The following is a 12,369-nucleotide window of genomic DNA, read 5'->3' as shown; positions in this document are numbered from 1 at the left end:
GACTAAAACCGTGAAAATATAGATTAAGGATATTCCATGATATTAAAAAAAAAGGGGATAGATTTCAGCTAGAAATGTTGCTGCAACGAACTTAAGGTAGGGCCAATGTACAAAGACACGCGATAAATGAAGGTTATGTGTATATTAAGATGAGTAATAAGAATTTTCTCCTTGAAGGGAGAGGGATTTGTACATGATGTATATCTATTAACTTGCAAAATGGTTTAAAAGCAATAGTCCGTAGTTTTAGCCAGGTGCTTCAACAGCAAGGATGGATACAAATGCGATCGCCCCCTCCTTGAGCGAGATACAGGAGCCGTCCAAAAACGCATTTTGATACATATCCGATAGTTTCAATCAGCACAAACTTAAGTCTTCAAAATAGTACATTCATCACCAGATCACACTGTATTTTCTTATATTATAATTACAATTCGTAGACTTAAAATTAAGATATATTTCATTATTTATATCTAATATTTCATTTAAAAGTTCTATCAAATTTAATGGAGTTAATTTTAGCATTAGCTGTTTTACTTATTTCTCTTCTATTAGATACTTTTAAATGTGTATAATACAAATATAAATAATATCCATTTTTCGATGCCCAATCATAAAACATTTTCTGAACAATGTTAAATATTTAACTAGGAACTTTTAATATGAATTAAAATTGTTACATCACTAATAATTTTACGAATATAAAATACAAGTAAAAAGGGAATATTTTATTACTTTTTTATACTTATGATGTATTAATACATCACAAAAATATAGTACATAAGGTTATTTTTAATACTAAATGAACAATATTACTATGATTGATACACTTTTTAGATTGAAAATACCGTAGTTGAAGAATTAAGTATCGAAAATATCAAAATATCATGACATTTTCAAAATAAATATCCGATACATATATATCGTGATATACACTGGTGTGCAAAAATTAAAGACGAGACGATTTTTTCAATACAACTTTGTGCAAAAGCTTTCCAAATCAACACATTTAGTACCGTAAGATCCCCAATACGTAATTACATGTGTAATGTAAGCAACACTTACTAAAAGAGAAATCAGAGGGATAAAAAAAAAGAAGCTTTATTAAAAAAGTTGTATGAAGCGCAATGCGACTGAAGGCCAAAACGTCCCCGTGATGGGTGTCCAGCAAGAAACATCGGGTCTTTAGTAGGGGATGTGATCTCCCCCGACTGCTAGGCAGGTTTCACAGCGTCTGCCCATACTGAGAATGAGGGTGTCAATGAGTTGTTGAGGCATTGCTGCCCATTCGTCTTGCAGCGCCAATCGAAGCTCCCGAATCGTTACTGGTGGTAAGGTACGAGCTGTCAAGCGTCTGCCTAGAATATCCCATACATGCTCTATGAGATTGAGATCCGGAGATTGTGCCGGCCAATCCATACGTTCAATATCCTCATTCTCCAAGAGCTGTCCGGCAGCTACTGTGCGATGACATGCTGCATTGTCGTCCATGAAAAGGAATTGCGAACCCATAGCGCTTCTAAAAAGACGCACATATGGAAGAAGAATCTCGTTACAATTACGGGTCCCGTTGACTGAACCTGCGTCGAAAATGTGAAGGTATGTACGACTACAAAGCATGATGCCTCCCCAAACGAAAACACCGCGACCTCCGTACCTGTCCCTTTCAATGACATTCGAGGGATGATTGCGGCTTCCCCGCTCTTTCCAGATGAGTATACGATGAGAATCGCTACTCAGACTGAATCTGCTCTCATCTGTAAACAGTACTTGTCCCCATTCATTGTCTCTCCAATTCCGGTTATCCCGGCACCACAGAAAACGCCTTCTCCAATGGGCAGGCGTTAGAGGTACACACCGTATAGAGCGTCGTGCAAACAGACCACCACCGTGCAGTCTTCTGGCCACGGTACAACGCGATATCGGTCGTCCAGTCGCCTGTGTCGTGTGTCTAGCGATTTCTCCCGCTGTCTGCCGCCTGTTTCTTCTGGCCTGTAAGACAATATACCGGAAATTTGCGGGTGTGGTTCCTCGTGGACGACCACTACTGAGCCCCCGGATAGCTGTTCCTGTAGTTTGAAATTGTCTCCAAAGTCGTGAAACGATGCTGTGAGCAATTCCGAACTCTGCAGCAACACTTGTCACACTGCGGCCTTCCTCCAACTTCCCAATGATTCGACCTCGGGTAAAAGCATCCAGATGTCGTCTAACAGATTGATTATTCGCCATTTCTCTTTGAGGCAGCAACTCGGTGTGATTTTAACTGCTATACGGCGTGCAATCTCTTTGCCAGAAATACTGATCTTGCACCGACAACATGCTTTATACTACTCAGACACTCCCCCATTACGTCTGCCTGCATATCTGCGCATGTGCTACCGTACATCACCTTACTTAATCTCCTGATTGGTCTTTCTGTCCGCTCTGCCTCTTCGTTCAGCTGATATGCTAATTTTTCGACTTCGTCTTTAATTTTTGCACGCTAGTGTATATCATGATATATATCGACTGATATATGTCGGCGAACCCTGAACCAAATTTAGCTCGACTGAGAATAAGGATTACTTTTAAGTTGGAAGAAGAAAAAGAGTTTACATCGCAATCAAGTAAAATCAGCATAAAAATCTCAATTGTCTAAATTTCATCCAGCTGTTTTAGAAAGGACGCATTTTATGCGTTGAAACTATGTGTTATAACACATGTCTAAAGTTATCTTTTAATGCATCGACTTTAAAAGACCGAGGTTAAATAGTTTAGTCTTCATTTAATTACTTGTTTTTAATCAGTAAAGTGCAGATATATTTGTTTAACGATAATCTAATAAATAAATCTTTGAAAAACGTTCAATTATGTTCAAAAAGGAAGGACGCTATTTGTGAAGCTGTTCATCTTTTCCTTAGAAGAGTAATTAATTGTATGGAAAGTGGAAAACAGCTACTTGACGGTTTCTGTGTAATTGGAGTTTTTTTCGTTCAAGGACGAAAATTAATTAATATTCTCAGAACTTTAGCAGAATATTATTTTTTTAACTTTGCATTTAGCTTCCGCTCCAGAACAGCGAAATATTTTCCGGTTGAATCGTTTCTTCACTTTTTTCGGAAGTTATAATGAAAGCTGCATTAATGTATCAGAAAATTGTAAACACTTGTTTGTAGGATGAACTTAGCAAAAGAAAACAAACAAGGAAAATAATGCAGGAAAATGTTTACTCTATTCCTACAGCGATTCTATTTTTAAGGCAAATGCGCGTCTTTTATTTTAATGTTACTCCTCAAATATATTAGCAACTCTGAGAGTAGATAATATATTAACGCGATTGTATTTTAGGTAAAAAAATTTAACTCTAAAAAAATATTTCTATTAAAGATTTTGACAGTTAGGCTTTTATTATTCGTTGTTTTCGTGTTTTAGCGTTGATCAACAAACTTCTTCGTACTTCAAAGCAACAACTTTTTTCTTTTTTTCATATTTTATTTATTTTAATCATGTTTTCATCTATACATTAACATACAGTATTTGCATTTCTAGAAAGTAAGGTAAAGTTCTCAAAAATTAACAACCGTTGAGACATCTTTACATGAAACACATAATGAAAACACTGAAATTTTTCTTAAATAAATGAGAAATGAGTTTTTTCCCTAAAGAAAAAAATAAAACAGTTATTCTATATTAATTTAGAAAATTGATAACTAAATTAGTTTTTTTTTAATTTTTTTAAAGATTTTAGCTTTAGGAACTATTTTTTGCATCTTACCTTGTATCTTCAAATGAAATGAACGCACTAAATACATTGATTGGCTAGAGCCTTTCAAAGCTTAGTTTGAAAAGTGTAAATCTGTATTACAATCATTTCACAGAAGCCACTTTATAATCCTATTGCAAATCTTATTCTTTATTATCTATTAATCTTAAATATTTCGTCCATTTTTTTAAAATTCATCATAAACCAATGCTTAAGAATTTAATTAAAACTTTTAGTATGCACAGAAGTGTTTAACTTTAACAATTCATTTTTAGGTTCTTATTTTGTTTCAAGCAAACGTATTTTTTTTTACATTACCATTTATTTCCCTTTCAGCTTACACATTTACACTTATTAAGCTTAAACTTTAGTTATTTTATTGATTATAATAAAATAAAATAATATACCCATTCACATCAAACAAAAATATAAATTCACTTCAAATGTGTTGATGTGCATAAGGTCGGTTCAAAAGAATTGCTTCAATTTGAAAAGCTTAGATATGCCAACATTTTCAAAAACATTTCCACAAACTCCTAGCCCAAATTTAATAAATAAGCCTCAAAAGTAGAGAGCACTTGATAAATTACCGCTCCATAATAATAAGTTGCATTTCTCTTGCTTGAAGCTCGATAAATCCTTACAGAAAAAAATACTTTTGCACGGGAAGAAAGTTTTGCTGCAAGAGTTGTTAGGCATTCTAGCAAATCTTGCATGGCGTGATAAATGAGCTAATGTGATATCTGAAAGCTTTAATAGTTCCATTCTCGTTGCCAAGAGAATGACGGTTTTCTTAAAAGTGTTGGACATTTACAAAAAGGGTCAAAATGTTTAGTTACTCCTCCTGACCTGGAAAGAAATGATTTAGTGTGAGAGTTTCCTGAGAATTCTTTATAAGTAATTATTAGTCGTTCCATGTATTATAATTTTGCTTCCAAAATTCATGGCTAAAGTTAGTAAAAGTAGACGTTCATATTATAACCCTGAATTTTGGTTTGTTTAGAAATAACACGAGTTTTAAAACATTGGTTTGAAAAGTATGTTTTCAGTTAAAATTTGATTTCAATTTGTTGAAGAGTTACTTGTTATTCCTGCATTTTTTATTTTAGAGTTTTATGATTTTTCTATGAGAGATTCTAAAGATGTTCTCAAATATGTATTAAGGGTTACTGTTAAAACTGAGTTTTAATAAGTGCAATATGTGATGTTAGAAAGCACAACCTTTTGTCAGTTTTTTTTTTTTTTCGTTATCTTTTACTCTTCATTTATGTTTAATTTATTACGTATTTACAATTACCGGAAATGTTTTAGAAACATATTATAAACATTGTTTTAAAGTTATATTAGAATACGAAACATACAATAGCTTTGCCTAAGTGATTTTGAGATTATTGAACAACATTTTCAAGTTGTTTCAGCATGCCTTAAAAAGTATACATATAAACAGAACAATCACTTCAAATTATATTGAGTTTTAATGCTTAAATATTCATTCCAATTATAGATTTTATGTATTTAAACCGGACTAGTGACTTTCTTATTAGATTGGCTGCAAATTATTAAAGTTTTGAAAGCTCATGATAAATCACTATTTATTTGATTAGAAAAGACTAAATATTGAACAACTAGATAGATGAGGAAAAACATTAAGCACCAACTGCGTATAAGCATCACCAAAATATCATATTATCTCACTTAATTTTATACTTTAAAAAAATTAATTACGTACATAATGTATTTCGGATTATGTTTGAAGTTTATCAACTAAGTTTATAAGCTAGTGAAAATTATTTGACTGTACCACTGTTGTAGCTGTTGTTGATATTATTTCCCAATTCGGCTTTTCATTTTTTTATTGCCAATTATTTTTAAAAGATAAATGTATTTATTAGTGGTTTTACTTGCGACAGATAAAATGAATTGCATAACGAATTCTTCGACGAATTTTCTACTTAACAGTTCAATGTAAAGTTAAGATAGGAGGTATCTAGGTAGTTAATATCAGACTAACCAAGTGCTAAGCTTATACTTCCGATACAACTTTTTAAACAATTCTTATGTTAATGTTTTGTTATTACAAAATTCTCCTAAATTAGTAAAAAATCTGTTATTAAAACTGATAAAACTTTTGATTTTTTTTTTTCAATATGCTTATCTGTTAGACATTTTAATCATCGATATACCTATTGTTCAGTTAGTGAGCATGCTACTACTCTACAAACAAATGTTTTTATAATGAATTTACATATTTCAATAAAACAATATGATGCTGAAACTATAGGGATAACAGAATTTGCAATGAAAGTAGCATAAATGAGGTTAGTGTTAAAATTATATTTATAGAAACATTATTTAATTTCCGTTTAAGCAAAGTCAATAACTGAAGTAAAGAATTGCTTCTTCTTTTACATGCATTAACTAACTAGGAAGACAAAATATAAAAGTAATTGTTCTTAGATGTAGTTTAACTGAGCTTAATAGAAACTTTTGCTCATGGTGTCATTCATTTATAGAAACATTACTTCATTTCCGTCTAAATAAAGTCGATAATTGAAGTAAAAATAATTGCTTCTTCTTTTAAATGCATTAACTAACTAGGAAGACAAAATATAAAAGTATTTGTTGCTTTAATATACTTTAACTGAGCTTAATAGAAAACTTTTACTCTTGGTGTCATTCCTAACGTGATAAATAGAGCATGCCAAAGGCTCGAGTGTTTAATAATTCAAGACCTCAACGAAGCAGAGAAATTTATCTTCAGGAAGAAATAGAGTAGCTTTTATGATCCAAAGGTTAGTGACATGTTTGCTGGCAACTTTTAGTTAGACAGATATCCCATACCAAAATAACTCCATTTCTTCCTCAGGAAGTAAAAGAACTTGAGCACGGGCCGAATTGTATGAGGTTGCTGCTGATGAAAGAGCCATCTTCTTTAGATAGCACGCTTTGTTTGAAATTTTCTCACCGTATAAAACGCACATTTTTTTTCCTTAAAGGTTGTCAGTATCCTTAATAATATATGTTACGATAGTTCAGAATTATTGGGATAATGTAGGAAAATCATTCTTGCCATTGATGAGCATACATACTTGCATAAGAATTTTGCTGTGATTTATTGTCAGAAATGTAGGTGCATTTGTTTCATTAGGTTGTAATCCGGTGAAAATGTTTAGTGCATTCTTAAAAAGTAAGCTAAAAACAATCGTTTATATAAAAACTATTTTCCCCTTTAGGCAGTGGACTGTGTGTGCTGCTTTTACAAAAGTTAGTTCCAAAGAGTATGCATAAATTCAAACAAATGTAAACCATTTATTTTTTTTATGCATTGTAATAAACTAGTAGAAAAACTAGTTGTGTGATAAAACGTATTTCAAAGACCTTAGAAGATCAAATAAAATTAACCGAGATTTAATATTTTAGCTCATGTTTAATTATTTAGTATGATAGTTTAGAATTATTAGAATAATTTAATACAATCATTCTGTCTATTAATGAATCTATACTTGCATAAGTATTTTGCACTTATTTATCGTCAGAAATGTAGATTTTTTTGTTTCATTGGATTATAATACGGTGGAAATATTTTCTGCACTCATAAAAAAATCTGAAAAATATTCCTATAATTGAAAATCATTTTCATCTTTAAACAGTGAAGTGTGTGTGTTGTTCAAAAAAAAAAAAAAAAAAGTTCTACTTATCATACATAAATTCATACCAATGTAAACGATTCGACTTTTTCATACACTAGAATAAACAATGGAAAACGTATTTCAAAGATTATCACCTTAAAAAGATCAACTTAAATTAACTGAAATTTAAAAGTTCAGCTCAAATTTAATACTTTTTAATGATAATTTGGAAGAATTGGGATAATGTTAGAAAACTATTATTCCCATTGATGAATAGATACATGCATAAGCATTTTTCACTGATTTATTGCCAGAAATGTATCTATTTTTGTTTCATTGGATTATGATATTTATATGAATATTTCTTACACTCTTAAAAAATTTCTAAAAAATAATCGTAAACATAAAAAATCTTGCCATCTTCAGGCCCTTCAGTCCCAATTATTATGCATAAATTCAAACCAATATCCAATTCGACTTTTTTATACACTGGAATTAACTAGTAAAAACACTAGTTCAGAAAAAAAAAACATTTAAAAGATTATCTCCTTAAAAAGATCAACTAAATTAACTAAGATTAAATAATTTACTTCATTTTTAACGTTTAATCAGAAAAGCGTAAAGATATTTCTTAAAAATATAATCTAATAATATAAATGTTTGAGGTAAAAAACTCTCAATTAAATTTGAAAAGAATAGACGTTGTTTGTGAAGCTATTCATCTTTTAGTTACACGAGTAATTAATTAAGTTTAAAGAAGGTGCAAAACCGCTGCTTGACGGTTTCTGTGTAGTTCTTTTTCTGTCATTCTTTATTTTTTCTCGCTAAAGAAATATAAAATGGATAATTCTCAAAACTTGAATGCAGTATTATTTTTGTTTCCTTACTATTACCTCTCGGTACAGAGTAACAAATGTGTCTTTTAAAAATGATTATTTTTTTTTTTGTAAACCAGAAGAAATATATGAGCATATTCTACTTAAATCATGACCCTTTATTCTCATTGGATAGGGCTTCAATTTTAAATTTGATGTTAACGCTTCTGACTGATTGAACATTTCGGTTCTTGGGGGACGAGGCATCTACTTGATTTTTCGTTTTTTGGTGTTCAGATGTGATCTTACTCGTAAATTCTTAATCACAGAAACCCAAAATTCATAAACTATTAAAAATAATTACTTTCTCATAAAGGCATTTTAATGCTTAAAAATCCTTATAGATTATGTGTGGAGATGTGCAATGCCATTTACAGTTGTAGGAATGTAATTAAAAACACGTTGGTTCACAGTAAGAGTAGAATGTTTAAGAATGAAAATGTATGATGCACTGCTCAAAAAACTCCTGAAATTTTATGATAACAGTTACTGACATCCACGTTGCTTCAACCATTAACTTTTACCATAAAATCATATTTTACTGTGAAAGTTTAGAGTAGAATAAACGAGAGTTAAAAAGCACAAGATGCGAGTCGCAGGATTGAACTCGAGACCTTTGTATTGGCAGGCGGCTTTGCTGACCGCCATACCAATTCGAGCACACTAATGGGAAGTACGGTGTTATGTCATTTGCACTATAAGTCACATGGTGTATCAATTGGCGCTTCAATTGTTTATTTATTTATTTATTTTTTGTACAATTTACTGTAATTTTTTTGTATGTAAATATTTCATTTCACAATAATATTTCCCATAAAAGTTTACTGAATTTTTAACAGTGTGTGTTCTAGAAACCAAGGATGATAAAGCAAACGTTTGGTCTTAAAAAGGCAAATAAGAATAACTAATCATACTTAAAGCATCAGATCCAAGAACTGAAAAATACTGATCATATAAAACTTTATATAGAAATATCTTCAATGAATTAATTTGTGCTTTAAAGATATGTATGATATTTCAGAACAAATATTAGACTGTATGGACTGAGGCTTACATTCTCGGAATATAAGTATACCACTGACGGCAACCTTGAAATCCCTACTCCTTATTTTCGTTAAAATGAAAATCCAAATCTATTCAAGATTCCTTATTTTATTCATGTATGTTCTGGGCCAATTAAAAAAGTTACAAAACATAAAAAACTAAAAAAAGAAACCTATACAATTCAAAAATAGCAAATAAAAAATTTGCGAGCATTTGTTACACACAATTAAAGAAAGAAAAGAGTGAAGAAAGAGATAACGGGTATTAAAATACCATGTAAGTATTAATTTTCAAAAATGGTAGGCATTTGTTTCAATTTATATTTTTCAATTATTGCATTAATTCATTTTATTTCCTCAGTAGTTGATTTCAGAATTGTTACCAGCAATGTAATTTATATTCCTTGGGAATGCATTTAGCTAAGTTTCTTCATTTTCTATTCATAGCTAGTGATGCCACGTCCACAAGAAATTTCAAATCCATTATCAGTAATTCGCACATTCAGACACTTGAGAACGGCTCTTTAAGCATCAAGGATCTTACCGAAGCGGACAAGGGCTACTATCTTTGTGAAGCTGCAAATGGGGTTGGAGCTGATCTAAGCACAGTTGTTAAGCTTTCCGTTCACGGTACGTGAGCACTTTTAACTTCTTTTTCCTATTCTCATTATACATTTTGCCAACAAATGCAATTTTAAAACAAATGCTTGATATTTGCGTGATTTCAATACATTTAAATTATTTAAGCAAAAGTGTAATATAAATATTGCAATGGAATTGTTTTCTTCACTCAAATGTACTACTTTTAGTCACTGAAGTTGATAGAATGAGCAAAAAAAAAAGAAACATGGAGCGAGAAAAATATTTTCTTTTTCAAAACACTTAATTTTTTTATTAATTTCTTAAAATGTCCGATTTTTCAAATAAGGCTTGATCACGTCACAAAATATCAACTTTGGCGTGCACTACACTGGCGAGCTGAATTTTTACTCTTGCTGTCGACTGCATTTCCAGGTTATGATAATTCAGAAACGAATTAAATATTGCGCTTTACGCTCCCTATCAACCATATCGTTGCCAGTACATCTGAGTAAAGAAGCGAGTTAAATATTGCTCTCTGCGGTAATGGCATTTCATCACTTGTGATGTCATGTGCAGAAGTGTACAAAAAGAAATTGAATCTGCGCACCGATTAAATTTTTTTCATTGCCAAATTTTGGTAAATTATATTAAAAATGGTCAAATTGTATATTTTTTAGCATGCTCTCCTTCAGAAAAAAATGCTTTTAAAATTTCGTAAATGACTTCATAGAGCCACAGTCACTGGGAACGAGAAAAGAGAATTACAATATTGAGTATTGCGCGAAAACTACATCGTATATAGCGTTGTAATATTTTTTTTTTTTTTGTAAATATTAAAGTGAATGACTCTTGAAACTCAACTACTTCGAAGAAAATTGCACTATTTTTGAAAACTATTCTGCGTGACGTTGATTGGTCAAGATAAGAGAATTTGATGTTATTTACTATTGCTTGAATATTTCTGATTGAAAGACCAAAAAAAAAAAAAAAAGGACTGCCAACACAAAACTATTGAGTTCCGAAGTCCGAAAAAAGTTTTATAATGTTAAGAGTTCTTATTTGAATAAAATTTTACTGTTTTTGTCATTTGCCGTGTTGAAAGTTGTAGCCATAAAAAAAAATTTCTAATTACAAATATAAAAAAAAATTATGATTTTTATTAGCTTTCTCATTTTCCTTTTTACTTCGGATATTGTATAATTTGACAGACAATTCATTTAATGCTATATTTTCTTCATCAGATAGAAAGTAACATCGATCAGAAATAAAATTTGATCCTCAAACTCATGATAATAATTTAAAGGAGCCTTTTGTAGTACATTTTGATGACATTTAAGAGTTTTATTCAATCTACTAGAAACTTCCCAATAATTATCGATAATTACCTTCAGTCAATCTACTCAGATTAAATAATACTTAAATAACCCTGATAGATCCCGTTGGATCTCGGACGGATAAAATATGCCTGTCTCATCGTTTCCATCAAAATGAGTACTGTAATTAAAAAAACTCAATTAGTATCGGGTTTCCTAAAGAACCAGTTATTAGGTTGCTCTAAGCGGAGACTTTTATACTCTCTCAAGTAATGGTAACTGTAACTGTACTGAGTAAGCTTAAGCTATAATCAAAACAAAAAGTTTTGGCACACTGCCAGTAAGTGCCCTAATCACTACAGATCCCTTGTACACACATTTGTTGAAATTATACCATAGCTCTCGTAAAGCTCCTTTCTACCTGACACAAGATTTATCTCGACTCATTTCTCACCGCTTAGTGGTTAATGGTTTTAGTTCTTTATAAGAAAAAATAAAATAAAATCGAAGAAAATAAATAAAGAACATTATTTTTTGGCATAGAATGAAGTGTTAGCAGAATTAATTCGCACACAAATAATCATGTAGCTAAAAAACTATGTGAAATAAGTACTTTAATTCATTATTGTCATGTTGCACACTGTCAATGAAATTTTCAAAAATATACACCTAGCAGTAGAGCTGGGACTAATTGGTTGTGACAGCTTATATTTACTTTAATATTCCTAAAGTTTGTGCAGCCAAAAATAATTGCGAAAAATCATTCAAAATTTATGTGCTTCATTAAGCTAGATAGAACCAAGCAAATTACGATAATTACAAAATCAGTCACCTATTTTTCTAGCGTCTTCTAGATTTTGACGTGGTTGGTCTAAATTGTTTCTTTCGAAAGGTATGCTGAAGTCTTGAAATAATTGTACTGCTATCGACTCTTTATAAAAGTATGATTGGCAGTAAATTTGAGTCAGTCAAATTTCGATAAATAAAAAACTAGTCACCTACTTTTATAGCGTCTTCTATGTTTAGACGTGGTTGATATAAATTATGACTTTAAAAGGTATGCTAAAGTTTTGAAATTTTTGCACTGGGGGGGTTCTCTGCTCTTTATAAAAGTTTGATTAGTAGTATATTTGCTTTGTAAAAAATTGGACGGTTACCGTGCAAACAGATCATCCGAAATGCGAA

General features: G+C 31.1%; 1 protein-coding gene across 1 annotated transcript in view; it reads left to right on the top strand.

Moving 5' to 3' along the window:
• LOC129222917 (cell adhesion molecule Dscam2-like) overlaps positions 1-12,369 on the top strand; it is a 564,289-nt gene that overhangs the window by 298,528 nt on the left and 253,392 nt on the right. Inside the window, 1 exon segment of the mRNA XM_054857478.1 lies at positions 9,737-9,919. Coding sequence (XP_054713453.1) covers positions 9,737-9,919 — 183 coding nt within the window.

The sequence above is a fragment of the Uloborus diversus genome, chromosome 5 (genome assembly GCF_026930045.1).
Source record: "Uloborus diversus isolate 005 chromosome 5, Udiv.v.3.1, whole genome shotgun sequence".
Classification (NCBI taxonomy): domain Eukaryota; kingdom Metazoa; phylum Arthropoda; class Arachnida; order Araneae; family Uloboridae; genus Uloborus; species Uloborus diversus.
Note: the sequence above shows the minus strand (reverse complement) of the source record. Positions and strands in the feature narration are given on the sequence as shown.